Source organism: Talpa occidentalis, unplaced genomic scaffold (assembly GCF_014898055.3).
Source record: "Talpa occidentalis isolate TD23 unplaced genomic scaffold, MPIMG_talOcc4v2.1 talOcc4.11, whole genome shotgun sequence".
NCBI lineage: Eukaryota > Metazoa > Chordata > Mammalia > Eulipotyphla > Talpidae > Talpa > Talpa occidentalis.
The window spans coordinates 42,024,543-42,038,246 of NW_023601104.1; the positions used below are offsets into that span (position 1 = coordinate 42,024,543).

At 49.1% G+C, this 13,704-nt stretch overlaps 3 protein-coding genes across 5 annotated transcripts; 1 reads left to right on the forward strand and 2 right to left on the reverse strand.

Moving 5' to 3' along the window:
- Positions 1-3,824: 3,824 nt before the first annotated feature.
- TSSK4 (testis specific serine kinase 4) lies at positions 3,825-6,318 on the forward strand. 2 transcript variants are annotated; one of them, XM_037501938.2, is made up of 4 exons: positions 3,825-4,288; positions 4,601-4,815; positions 5,215-5,608; positions 6,053-6,318. In XM_037501938.2, the coding sequence occupies exons 1-4, from the start codon at positions 4,067-4,069 to the stop codon at positions 6,233-6,235; spliced, it is 1,014 nt and encodes a 337-aa protein (XP_037357835.1). In that variant the 5' UTR covers positions 3,825-4,066; the 3' UTR covers positions 6,236-6,318. The 2 variants fall into 2 exon arrangements, with proteins under 2 accessions (XP_037357835.1, XP_037357836.1); XM_037501939.2 differs by having other exon boundaries at positions 5,245-5,608.
- Positions 6,319-7,139: 821 nt separating this feature from the next.
- CHMP4A (charged multivesicular body protein 4A) lies at positions 7,140-11,099 on the reverse strand. The gene is made up of 6 exons (XM_037503138.2): positions 11,026-11,099; positions 8,930-9,079; positions 8,665-8,842; positions 8,170-8,284; positions 7,876-8,011; positions 7,140-7,458 (listed from the first exon to the last, which is right to left on the reverse strand). Exons 1-6 carry the CDS (start codon positions 11,054-11,056, stop codon positions 7,400-7,402), a joined length of 669 nt encoding a protein of 222 aa, XP_037359035.1. The 5' UTR covers positions 11,057-11,099; the 3' UTR covers positions 7,140-7,399.
- Positions 11,100-11,333: 234 nt separating this feature from the next.
- On the reverse strand, positions 11,334-13,659 carry MDP1 (magnesium dependent phosphatase 1). 2 transcript variants are annotated; one of them, XM_037503139.2, is made up of 6 exons: positions 12,855-13,659; positions 12,682-12,742; positions 12,499-12,609; positions 12,079-12,186; positions 11,908-11,993; positions 11,334-11,769 (listed from the first exon to the last, which is right to left on the reverse strand). In XM_037503139.2, the coding sequence occupies exons 1-6, from the start codon at positions 12,889-12,891 to the stop codon at positions 11,675-11,677; spliced, it is 498 nt and encodes a 165-aa protein (XP_037359036.1). In that variant the 5' UTR covers positions 12,892-13,659; the 3' UTR covers positions 11,334-11,674. The 2 variants fall into 2 exon arrangements, with proteins under 2 accessions (XP_037359036.1, XP_037359037.1); XM_037503140.2 differs by having other exon boundaries at positions 11,732-11,769; positions 11,881-11,993.
- Between the last annotated feature and the right edge of the window lie 45 nt (positions 13,660-13,704).

The window sequence follows — 13,704 nt, forward strand, 5'->3', positions numbered from 1 at the left end:
CAGCAGGAGGCCCAGCCCATCTCTGGGGACCCCGCCAGGCTCGGCCAGCCCGACCCCAGCGGGGTGGCCCTCCCGGCGATCAGGAAGGCCGTCCGCGACACGTCAGTCTTACCACTTCCGCCCTCACCCGCGGGGACCTCAGCCCGGCGGAAAGCGCCTTTCCGGGCGCCCAGGGGCGGGCCACGCCCCCGCCGCCGCGGCCGCTCCCGCGCTGGGCCCGCGGCTTTCTAGGGTCGAAGGGGCGGCTGAGATTCTGCGACGGGTCCGCAGACGCCCCTTCGGGACCGGAGGCAGCGCCTCACCATTCGTGTGTCCCTGGGAAGATTTGGGGCGCCGGCGGAGGCCTGAGAGCGGCGCCGGCCGCGCGCGCCCAGTGACTGTCCGGGAGACTGAAGCCAGGCGGTGGCACGGCGCACAGCCGGAGGATGCCCCGAAGCGTGTGCCGGCTGAACAGTGGGACTCGTAACCGATTGCCGAGGCCGACTGCTGAGAGTTCAGGGCCCCCAGCCCAGGCAGGGGTGAGGCTTCGGGCGTCACTGCCTAGGACGGTGGGGGCGCAGCTCTTGCAAGAGTGCTAACGAGTACGGATCTTATGGCATTGCTTCTCTCTCGACCGTCATGAATAGCTTCCGCCAAGAAAATAAGTACATAAATAAAAATACCCTTCCGAAGCTGTACTGGTGACTTTCCTCGCCTTACAATGACCGCCCCATAGCCGACGAAAGGCAAACATGAGCGTAGTCACGGCTGGGCAGGAGAGCTGCTCAACCATTCTTGCCTGTGTTCTTGTTGCTTCTCTCCCATTATTGCTACCAAATCAACTCTTAATCTTGCGTCAATTTACTTATCAATATTCAAGATCCTATATCCAGGATGCTAACAGAATCTTAAACTACGTGCTTAAGAACATGTGTCTATAAATTGTGTTCTCCAAATAAGAGTGAGTTCTCTGCTGTGCAGAGATACTGCTTTTTCCAAATTACTCTTCCATTCTCTTTCATTCTTCTCAAACCTATGAGTTCACCTACCATTTCTCATCACTTAACCTCCCTTATAGCCAAATGGGTGGTAAAAGCAAGAAAAGAAGTTACAAATATTATTAGGTGCTGCAACAAAAAGTATTGCAGCTGTGGGAGCACCAGGATGTAAGAACTTTGAACTTTGCCTTGAGTAAAGACTTCCTAAAAAAAGCTCATGAGTTATGTCCTGAAGGGAGAGTAGGAGTTTGCCAGGAGAGCAGGGAGAACAAGGAAAAGCAATTCCCTGTTTCCCTCTCCCCCCAAAAAAACTCTTGTTTTGAGCATTTCGCATATGTTAAAAGATAAACTTGGACAGATAGGCAGATCGTGAAGCCACATGAAAGGTGTTGGACTTTGTTTCCTATGAGGAGACACTGAATTATTTTAAATGGGAATAAAATCAGATTTACTCTTTGGCCTACAGGGTGAACTGGTTAGAGGGGAGAAGGCTTACTGGACTGATAGTGAAGAAATGATAGGGGCTTGAATTAAGGTAATGGCAGTGAGCCTTAAATATTTTCTTAAAAGGATCATTAGGAAGTCAAAAAAGGCAGGATTCAGTGACAGATTGGCCATAAAGACTAAGGCAGGGGGGCCTCCCTGGTGGTGCAAGGGGTTAAGACGCAACCTATGAAACTATCTGCAACCACTGCAGCATGAGTTCGATCCCCGGCCAGGGAGGTGACCCACATGGTGCAGCAGACCTCTCCTGACTCGCCCGCTGATCCCCTCAGCAGTGTATTTCAGTCTGCCTGTTCTGTTCCCCACTCTGTGGTGAATCCTCTCACTCCACCCCCCCACCCCCCATCTTTGGCCTGTGCCCCAGTTCTTGTCTGTAGAAATAAAATAAATCTTAAAAAAAAAAGGACTAAGGCAGGGAGAGGGAAAGTCTGGGATGACACTTGCTGTTTAAGTTTAGGACTAGTATAGAACTTAGAGAAAATGGAAGTCTGGGGGAAGAAAATAAGGAGTTCAGTTTTGGGCATGATGAGTGTAAGGGGGGAGATGTGCCCATGTAATTTCCAGTGTGCAAATGGATGCTGGATTTGGAACTCCAGAGATATCCTGGAGATTAGGAACAGTCAGCATTGATGTAGTAATTTGAGATCCTTAAGGAACCCAGATGTAGTAATTTGAGATCCTTAAGGAACCCTTTCTATTGAAAGGTCTGAGGAAATAAGGTCTGTGATAGAACCCCCAGAATATAAGGAATGGATAGAGAAAGGTGAGGCTCCAGTGAAGTCAGAGGAATGGCTAAAGGGATGGGAAGGGTTCAGGGTTCAGGGCCATGGAAAGCAAGGTAAGAATCCAAGGGCCTCCCTGGAGGTGCAAGGGGTTAAGATGCAACCTATGAAGCTGACTGCAGCCTCTGCAGCACAAGTTCGATCCCCGGCCAGCCAGGGAGCAACCCACATGGCACAGCAGACCTCTCCTGACTCACCAGCTGCTCCCCTCAGCAGTGTATTTCAGTCAGTCTGCCTGCTCTGTTCTCCACTCTATCTCTGGTGAATCCTCTCACCCACTCCCCCCCCCCACACACACACACCTCTGGACTGTACTCCAGCTCTTGTATGCATAAATAAATAAATTTTTTTTTTTAAAAAAAGACAAGACTCCATCCCAAGGTTAGGTGGAATCTCTGAATTATCCTTGTAATTTGTAACTGTCTTTACTTGTATAAATATATGGACATGATGGCTCGTGATTTTGGACATGAAGCTTAACTGGTCATGCAACTTCTGTTTTGTCCCCTCTTTTTTAGTTTTTTTTTAAAAGATTTATTTATTTAAACAAGAACTGGGGTACAGGTCAGAGGTGTGGGAGGGTGAGAGAATTCACCAGAGACAGAGTGGGGAGCAGAACAGGCAGATGGACAGAAAACACTGCTGAGAGTAGCAGCGGGTGAGACAGGAGAGGTCTGCCACATCATGTGGGTTTCTCCCTGGCCATCAGGGAATTGAACCCATGCTGCAGAGGCTTCACAGTGCTGCGCTCAACCTGCTGCGACACCGTGGAGGCCCAACTTTTTAATTTTTAAAAAAGATTTATTTTTATTTATTTATACATACAAGAGCTGGGGTGGAGGTCAGAGGTGGGGTGTGTGTGTGAGAGGATTCACCTGAGTCAGAGTCGGGAGCAGAACAGGTAGATCGATTGAAATACACTGCTCAGGGGAGCAGCAGGTGAGACAGGAGAGGTCTGCTGCACCATGTGGGTTAGCTCCCTGGCCAGGGATTGAACTCATGTTGCAGTGGCTGGTGATATCTTGATAGTGCTGAGACTTTAATCCCTGTGCCACCAGGGAGGCCCCTTTTTTCCTCTTGAAATGCAATGAAGTACAGGAACTTGGGCTAGAGTGCTGATTAATAAGATCATATGCAACAGAAACAAACCATCCCAACTGTCATGAGACCACCCAGATGAAACACCCAGAAAAGCCCAATGCCACTTACAAAAACAATTGCTATTTTAAGCAAAAAAAAAAAAAAAAAAAAAAGGCATTTTAAGCACATTCTTCTACAATACCTCACAGTTCTCTGAAATATTCTCACACTCACGTTTCTCATGCTGGATTATAAACACTAGGAGCATAGGGTCTCTATGGGCTTTTTTGGTTATTTAATGTCAGTGCTCTGCACACTGCCTGGCAGAGGCATTCTATATCAGGAGTGGCTGAAGTGACCAGATCAGTGGAGGTAGACTCACCAGATTGCCAAGAATGAAAATGTTCTAGACTCCACTTCATTCTCCAGCATTGTGAGCAATGGTGAATAGAAGGTGATTTGTGAGGTGAGTAGAACATGGGACCATAGGAAGTTCCGTAACCAAGAGGAAAAAGAAGTAACAACAGCCAGTGGAAACAAAGAACTGCTTCTCCTTTCTTCTCCAAGTTCCTAGTGGAGTGCTGAGCCCAGTCTCCCTGGCAAGCATTTGGAGACTAAGTTCACTTTGGTACCCTAGCTCTCAGAGGCGCGAGGAGTTGGCTTCCTGAGCACACAGGAGGCTTTTAAGTAGCAAGGCTTCCTGCTCTCACTAAGCCCAACACCATGGGGAAGGAAGACACGGAGACAGCCCCAACCACCGTGGCCTATCGCTCCGTCATGGAAGAGTATGGTTACGAGGTGGGCAAGATCATTGGCAACGGCTCCTATGGCACAGTATACGAGGCTTACTACACAAAACAGAAGGTCATGGTGGCTGTCAAGATCATCTCAAAGAAGAAGGCCTCTGAGGACTATCTTAACAAATTCCTACCCCGTGAGATACAGGTTGGAAAGAGGGGTTGGTAGAGGGAACTGGTAACCAAGCTGCTTGTAGCTTCTCAGAAAGGGGCTGGTAAGGAGGGGTTGGGCCAGAACTGAATATCTCCCTAAGCAGCTAGGAAAACCTAGAGGCAAACCTCTTTCCACTGACCTACTTATCACCAGCCCCTCAGAAAAGCGAAAGCACAAAACGGGGTTTGCCTACAGGTCACAAGTCCTCCGGGGTTTGTGTTGCAAGTAGCAGTGAGAGCAGGAGGGCTGGGAGCACAGCCAGGGTTCCTCCTTCCCAGGTTTGATGGGTCCCTCTTCCTGGGGCAGGTAATGAAGACCCTGAGGCATAAGCACCTCATCAACTTCTATCAGGCCATAGAGACCACATCCCGAGTGTACATCATTTTGGAGCTGGCCCAAGGGGGTGATGTCCTTGAATGGATCCAGCACTATGGGGCCTGCTCTGAGAACCTTGCTGGCAAGTGGTTCTCCCAGCTGACCTTGGGCATTGCCTACTTGCATAGCAAGAGCATCGTGCACCGGTGAGGACACTGCCATCCAGACTGGGATCTTTGGGCTCTCCAAGGGTTTTATGCACGTCTCCCATTTTCTACCCTCTGTTCTTCCCTTGACCTCCTGCCTTAGTGTCTAGGCCCATTTATCCACTCTATTTTAATCGCCTGGTCAAGAACATTTATCAAGTACTCGATGGGGTGGGGAGGGGGGGAGAGTGCAGAGCACTTCACACAACACAATGGCAAGTCCCAGTGATCCTCTGGCCCCATCCTCTCTCCTCTGTTCACACCACCATGGTTTTCCTTCCTCTCAACCTTCTGTCCTCCTAAAGGCATTCTCTTTCCTCCCCACTTTGCCTTTCCTCAGCTCCACCCTCTGACCCCCAGCCCTTCAGCTCCACGTCTAATATTAAGCCCTCTCCCCAGCCTGACCCCCAGCCTTTCTGCTGCTGGTAGGGACTTAAAGTTGGAGAACCTGTTGCTGGACAAGCGGGAGAACGTGAAGATATCGGACTTTGGCTTCTCCAAGATGGTGCCTAGTGGCCAGGCTGTGCGTATTAGCTCTTCCTATCGCCAAATGAACTGCTTTACCCACCTCAGCCAGACCTACTGCGGCAGCTTTGCCTATGCCTGCCCAGAGATCTTGCTAGGCTTGCCCTACAACCCTTTCCTGTCTGACACTTGGAGCATGGGTGTCATCCTCTACACGCTAGTGATTGCCCATCTGCCCTTTGATGACACCAATCTTAAGAAGCTGCTGAAAGAGACTCAGAAGGAGGTCACTTTTCCATCCAACTGCAACATCTCCCAGGAGTGCAAGGTGCTGGCTCCCCCAGGAGGGCTGAGGCCTCAGGGATGACCCACAGAGAGGGAATACCCAACTTAGGTGTCCCAACCCTGTGGAAAGTTCTTCCTTGCCACCACTCCCACCACTCCCAGTCATCTCATGCCCTAGCCCCTGCCTTGGAACCCTGGGGAGTGCTTGAAGGGCCACCACCCCACTGTGAGTGATAAGTAGGTTTCACTTCTATCTTTATAGCCCAGAAGGGGATTATGCTAAAGATCTCCCCAAGGAATCCTCTCTCCTCCCCTCCCCTCCAGGGAGGTCCATGCCTTGCTCTTCAGGACAAAATCAGGGCCACATCCCTTTTCACCAGAGTGGTGTGCTGGGCTGTCCTGCCTAACTCTTAGGTCCACCTGCTCATTGCCTGTGTGGCACATTGTGGGGCAAGCTTAGCCAAGACATCTTTCTCCCCTGCACTAGAACCTGATCCTCCTGATGCTAAGCCAAGCCACCAAGCGTGCCACCGTCCTGGACATCATCAAGAACCCCTGGGTAATCAAGTTCCAGCCTGAGAAACCCACCAATGAGATCAGGCTCCTTGAGGCCATGTGCCAGCCAGCCCCCAGCGTAACTATTCAGCAAGCCAAACAAGTCAGTATCTGAAAGTGGCTGAGGGAGGGGGCTGAAAGAGGAGCAAATCAGGAGGGCATGGAGCTAAAAATATTTTATACCAAAAATAAAGCTAATTCTGATTTAGTTTTATTAGTTGGGGTCAGACATTCTTTCCTCTGGGGAACCTTAGCAGCTGAGGGCAAGAAAGACTTATAACCAGCCTATAACCAGTAATCCTGATACCTGTTAAATCAACACTGTAACTCACAACATTGTTCCCTTGTGACTCATGGGGGAGGGGGTGTACAGATGAAGAAGCAGTGAGGTAGAGGTCCTGGTGGCTGCTTAGTGAGGGCTCTATCTCTCTAGTGCAAAGGGATATGTGAAATGTTTTGGCTTCTTCTCCCTTGCCTGTAACCATTACTGAGAGAATCCCAGTGAATCATGGCCCCCACATTACTGCTCCTGGATATAGAAATGCCACTTCAAACTAAAGCTGTTATTTATGGGTTCTGGATATAGGAAAGCTACTTGCCCCTTTAACCCTGTGTTCTCCCTCCCTGGCTGTGAAAATGGCAGTTGCAAAAAGAAAATAGGTAGTAAACCATGGAGCTCTCTTGGCAGAGGCATGATTTAGGGAAAATGCTGAGGGAAGACTCAGAGACAACTCCATGTGGTTCTAAGATAAATTATAGATAGTAGTTTCCTCAGCCTTGGCACTAGGTAAATCTAGGACAAACCAGCTTGGAAGGAAAAAAAAAATAGCTGCATCTGCCTGGCTGTATCTGCCTGGCACAGAGTAGGCTGGTAGATTCCATTTGGCCAATGTTCTAACCACCCCCTTCCCCCCCGCCCCTGCCCCTCATTACTCCAGTTATTCTTCATTGCTTGAAACAAAGCTTCAAGGACCAGGGGAAGAATTTCCAGTGCAGACGAGGTGGTGTAAGCACTAAAGTTCCATCTGTCCAACTTTATTGGGAACAGGGCACTGTAACAGCTATCAAAGAGAAGGGAGCCAGGGGCTCCTCCGGCACCAAGAGTTAAGCCAGGGATGGGAAAGCAACAGATTCTTCTGTCAGGCAGGGTCACACTATCACCTTTAGCAGGACATCCCCAAAAAGGCTATGTTCCTTTATGCTCAGTTCCTTTAGCTCACTTGGCACTTAAGGAAAAGAGAGCAATGAAGGCAGCATTAGAAAGACAAGGCCAGACTTGTCAGGATACCCACTCAGCCAACTGCTTTAATTCGTCTTCATCTTCATCCGCTTTGGCAACTTTGGGGACAAGGATACCCAGAGAGAGAAAGAAGTGTTATGGTCTGAGCAACTCTAATACCCCTGCTAAAACACTAAGAGCCTGCTGAATTCTCTCCCCAGCAAAGAACGTACAGGGTGCTCCTTCTGCTTGCTGGGTTGCTGCTAATTCCCAGTGCACCTTTCTGCACTAAGAAAAAGGTGCCTCTTTTTCCCAGCTCCTGCATCCTGCATCAGGGTACACAGTTTGCTGAGAGGAGCACAGGCTGCATGTCAGTCCCCATTCCCCTTGGCCCAGATGCCCTTATGTAGTCAACAACCTAAGTGACTGTAGCAGCAGCCCTGGGCCTGGTTTCTGAAGCAGGATGGAGGAGGAATAATCTTCTTCCATATCTACCCACCCTCATGAGTCCTTGAGACCACAAATAGCCCTGGTACCTGGCCCTGCAGGCAGACGTGTAGAGGGTACACTGGGCAGTTTGACTGGGGGTTCTTGCTCCTCGTTGTGCACATTTAACAATTTCTGGTCCAATTCCTCCTGCTCCAGCTCTTCTAGTTCCTCCAGTAGTTCATCCTGGGTACGGGACAATAAGACTCTTCAAGTCAAAGAAAATAAACTTCTACTTCCAAAAACATACCACTCCAGAAGTTCCCTCTCAAACCTGCCCCACAATTCTCTTGGCATGGTCCCATGCTTTCTCCAAAATCCCCCAAACCCTTGCTCCCAATCACCTCATCCACATCATCTCCAAAGCCTATGGGCCTACAAATGGCATCCGAGATCTGCTGGGCCACCTCCTGTTGTTCTGTGATGTCAGCCATCAGTTCATCCACCTTGTCAATGTCCCTGAGAACAAGATAGCCAAGAAATCAGGCAACAACTCCCCTGACTTTCTCATCTCCTGAATGAAGCCCCTTTTGCCTGTGGGCTCAGACTGTTAAGTCCATGGCTACCAGATAGAAGAGATCCCTAGAAGATTATAAAGCAGCAAGCTCCAGCTGAGAAACAGCTAGCAGTCATGCTGGGAGGATAAGATGCACTCATCTTTCCTCCCCATTGCCCCAACCAGCAGAGATCTTTCTAGAAGCAAGGAGGATGACAAAAGTCTAGCCATCACCAGCATCTATACTGTAAATCCACATACTGAGAGGTTTTACAATTCAAAGTACAGTATCAAGCAACTCTCCCCAGTGCCTGTGCCACTTTCCTCCCCTCCCCGTACCCACATGTCCTGGTAGGCCTTCTTCATGCCTTTGGCAGCAAGCTCCATGGTACGAAGCACTTCCGTATTGGTGGTGGCATTCTCAATGGCCTCACGCTGAAACTCCAGGGTGGATAATGTCCCATCGGTTTGTGCCAGTTGCTGCTCCAATCTTTTCTTCCTCCGTAAAGCCTGTAGGGCAGCTGACCCAGCCCACACCCTGAACATCAGAACCAGAGGATGCTATTTCCCACCTGGGCCCTCCCTACTGGTGCCTTTATCCCTATTACCTCTCTTATTTTTGGTCCCATGCTTCTTAGCTGTTTGTAGCTCCTGTTGAATCTTCTGCTCCAGAAACTCCTGTTTCTTGACCAGTATTTCCTCTGTCTCCTTCAATTTCTGAATTGCCTCTTCAGGGGTTGGCCCCTTCTCCTTCTTTCCTGGAGTCCAATGGAGCAGGGCCACATTGTGTGAAAGAAAAATGCCACTAATCACTGAGTGCAAAGTATATACCGGCACTTGACTGTGTTCTCAATCCCAAAATGACTCTGTAATGAATGTGCTATCTTCATTTTACAAATGTGAAAAGAGGCACAAAGATGTTAAAACCTTCTGACTAAAGTCACAACTACAAGTTATGCAGAAGACACATTGAGCAGGAATTGAAATGTGGCAGTATGACTTCCAAAGTCATACTTTCACTGTCACTTTAGCATTCTTTTCCTATTCCAAGCTGCCTTTCGAGTTATTGCAAGTCTTTTAAAAACATTATTAATGGACTTTTAAAAAAAGATTTATTTTTATTTATGCATATAAGAAGTGGAGTGTAAGCCAGAGGTGCGGGGGGTGGGGGGGTAAGAGGATACATCAGAGACAGAGTGGGGAAAAGAACAGGTGGATCTACTAAAATACACTGCTGAAGGGAGCAGTGGAGAGGTCTGCTATGTCATATGTGGGTTAGCTCCTTGGTTGCAGATTGAACTCAGGCTGTAGTGACAGTGCTAAGACTTAACCGCTAGGCCACCAGGGAGGCCCCAGTGGACTTTTTTTTTTTTTTTAAGATTTATTTATGCATACAAGAACTGGTGTACAGGCCAGAGGTGCAGGGGGGTGAGAGGATTCACGAGACAGAGCGGGGAATAGAACAGGAGGAATGACTGAAATAAACTGCTCAGGGAAGCAGCGGGCGAGTTAGGAGAGATCTGCTGCGCCATGTGGGTAGCTCCTTGGCCCAGGATTGAACTGGTGCTGCAGTGGCTGCGGAAAGCTTCATAGGTTGCATCTTAACCCCTCGTGCCATGAGGGAGGCCCTGGATTTTAATTTTAAGAGCAGTTTTAGATTGACAGAAAAATTGAGTGGAAGGTACAAAGATTTTCCATATACCTACCCTGCCCTCACACATGCATAGCCTCCACATTATCAAAATCCCCACCACAGTCCAATCACTTTTTATAATCATGGTTCCACCTGTTGGCCAAGGAGATGCCCAAGGTCCTGACTCCACAGGACAAAGCTGAATTAAGTACAGGGGCTAGAAAAAAAAAAAATCTGTTCTCAATTTTCTCCTTCTATTTTCCAATCTTCTAACAAGGTTATTAAAAAAAAAGTTCGATGGTGTTTGCCTGCTTAAAATAGTTCCATACTCTCCAGAATAACATCCAAAACTTTTGGAAAGAGACATACAAGGTTCTTCATGACCTGGTCCTTCTTTACCTCTCTTTTCTTCTATCTTCCTCTTCCCCTCAGGGTGTGCACATATGTACACAGGACACATGTATGCAGGAAGACACTTAAACACTCACTCCACCGTGCAGGCAGAACATCTTTTTTCCCCTCTAAACCACACTCTTTCCTGTTTTGCAGCTACCTCTTACTGGGGTAGCTCCACTCTCCACCTGGCATACTGCTGATATTGTGGATCTCCACCCCGACACTTGCTTCTTCTGTGCTTCTCTACTTTTGGGGAGGACCTCCATCACGGAGTTGCAATACTACATTGTAAATGCCAGTTTTTCCTTCTGCTACCAGATAGGAACGTCAAGAACGCAACGCTCCTTCTTCACTTCAGATTCCCTCTTACCTAGTATAAAGTAAGCATCACAGTTTTGGAGAAGGCTAATCACGACAGCTGGAAACTCGCGTCCCAAGCCTAAAGAGCAGGAGCCAGCATGGTCACCGAGCTCTCCACTCACGTCCCCTCCTGAGCCTCCAGCTCTTCCCTCTTGAGGCGGGGTGATGAGGGGTGGTGGAAGGAAAGCAGACGGAGCAAGGCTCCCCGACAAGACAGTGGTTTTCGAGAAAGCCTGTCTCCTGGGTCTACCCCACCCCCGACCCCGACCCCTGCACCCAGCACCTCCCCAGCCACCCAGGTTCGCCCCTGCTCACCCCTCCCGAAGAGTCGGCCCAGACTATTCATTGCAGCCCTTGCCTCTCCAGCCAGTGCCCCACAGCGTCCCCCACACTTCCGCCTTGCACCGGGGAGGTGTGTCTCCTCCCATCCAGACGGGCCTCAGCCAATCCCTACTCGGGCTTCGCGGCGACGTCATCAGCAGGCGCAAATAAGGTCACTTCTATCACGTGGCCCGAAACTGAGGGCTCTTTAAGGCTGCCGCTTCATTTTCCACTACGTAAATAACCAATTTACCCCCACCTCAAAACAAAATCCTTGTTTCCCGAACGGAAACGGGCAGGGTAACGCACCACACTACTTGGAGCCAGTGGAAGAGTTCTTCACGCCCTTTACAGAGCTCAGGAAAGTGGGTGGAGATGGGGCGAGTGCAAGGGGATCAGTTTCTGGTTTACCACAAGTTTACAAGGCAGAACCTGATGCAGTTTAATGCCTCACGCTTTGGTCTTGGCATCTTCGGATAGCCAACCCTGGGTTCACACACTAGAAAAATAACCCACTGTGGGTGAGATCTCTTCTGTCACACACAAATACACTTTAATAATTTACATATACATCTGAAAAAAAGCTTTCCTGTGTTCCATTCAGCTTTATGCCCCAAATGAGGCTCACCCACAGCACTGACCCTCAGGGTCCAGCTTTAGAGACCTTTGCAAAAGTCTCTAATCCTTGAGTGAGGGTTTGTAGACTCATTCCATTCTGGACATAAATGCAGGTAACACCTAGAAAGAAAAGAAGCCAAGTTTCATCAGGCCTTCCTTGTTCCATATTGTTACTCTCACCTTTATCGAGTGTCACCTGTCATGGAAACTATCCATTCTGTACATATTTACCTAACCCCTATCCTCACCACTCAGTACCCAGTTTGCTGACGTCAACAATATTCCGATTCTCATCGTCAAAGAAGATCATCTGGGAAAAAGGGATTCCGGTCTTTAGCTGCAACCTGTGTAAGGCAGGGCAGAGGTAATCACACTGGCTTCTTAGCTCCTGAGCCCCTTTGGTCCCTCTCCCTGCTTCTTTCTGCTTACCTCTCAAAGTGTGTGACCTTGCTGCCTGGATAAATTTCCTGATGAACGAAGTGTCTGCCAAGGTCAAAGAGCTCTAGTAGCTGGGTTGCCCCTTCAATTTCACCTGTCCTGCAAAATGGCATAATAGATGTGATCAGGAATGTGGAGGAGGGCCATGGTCGCAAGCGTAGTTAGGTATAACCTGGGGGAAATCAACTTGCTATTTTCCAAGAACGGGAGGCATCCTTGGCCTTTATAGCTATCTGACAGGTGGCACTGAGCCAACGTTTAATAAAGGGCACAGGAAAGGAAGCAATTAGAAAAATACGCACATACTTGCAAATTTGCATCTCCTATATATCTGTAGACAGGTGGTTACACAAGAAGTCTCATACGTGCATCTCTCAGCGTTAGCCTGTTATTTTCAGTCTCCTTTCTTACCGGGAAGCTGCCGCAACCAGCACCCCAAGGTCCCGCAATCGTTCCAGGATTTCAGGCACTTCTGGGTACAGTCGGATGGTTTGGCCTCGCCTGTCTCGTACAATTTCATCACTGGAGAGGGCGAGAGCGCGCTCAGTTCCGGTCGGGTCCTTGCCTGCACCATCCTCCCCAGCCCTACCTCACCTGCTCTTGTGGAACGGGGGTTCTACGTGTGTGTCCACCCAAAATGGCCAGAGCGTGTAATCTGCGAGAGGAAGGGGAGGGTTCAATTTTGGAGGCCAAAGGTCCTGGAGAGAGCTGCAACGCAGGTCTGAAATAGGAGGGCGCCCAGGTAACTCCCCAGTCCGGTCCCTCACCCAGATCAAACACTGCGAGCTTCGGGAGCCGGGCCATGACGGACAACCCTCAGACTGCGTACCCGAAGACGCGACTTCCTAGAGGACTGAGGCGGCTTCCCGATGCCTTAGAGAATAGACGACTAGAGCGTCGCCACGCCGGGCAGAGCTGATCCGCCTGGAGACCGCGCAAGACCTCCCCCTGGTGGTGGAGTGTGGAAAGGACTGCAGTAAAGAGGTCCTCAAGTCTCCCAAGAATCAAAAAACCAGGGAAAGGAATTCTTTTCTTCTGGCACTCACTTCATTTTTTCTTACCAATCGAGACCTAGTGATCCCTCATAGTTTGTGTCATTTCTTACTCCACCTTACTCCTTATCAGCCTCTCAATAGCGTAGAACATAAAGCCTTAGCAATATTCCAGCCATAAAGAATGTAATGCCTGCAAAGTCCTTGTGGGCTTTCTCTAACTAGGCCCAAATGTCCAGCAGGATCACAAGGGAGAGAATTCCCTTTTGTGGTTGCTACACCTACATCAGTAGTCTGCTGGTAGATGCATAATAACCTTTTCAGGGGAGGTACTGATTTGCATTTTTCGCCAATTTCTGTAAATATTTCTTCCATGACCAATTTCAAGCTACCAACATGAAGTCACTTAATATGGGGTTGGGAAGCCATACCAATAAGCTCTCTCTGATGAACCTGTAAGAGCTGGCTCCAGCACACCACTGAGGGTAGGCTTTCCTAGAACATGATAATTCCTCTAGAGTACATTCCCTTCCATCGCGCAGCTCTTTCAGCCTGGTATAACTGGGTATGCTTGGGTCTATTCTGATTTTAGTCACATACGTGCAACAGAAGAAAGATTCCAGGA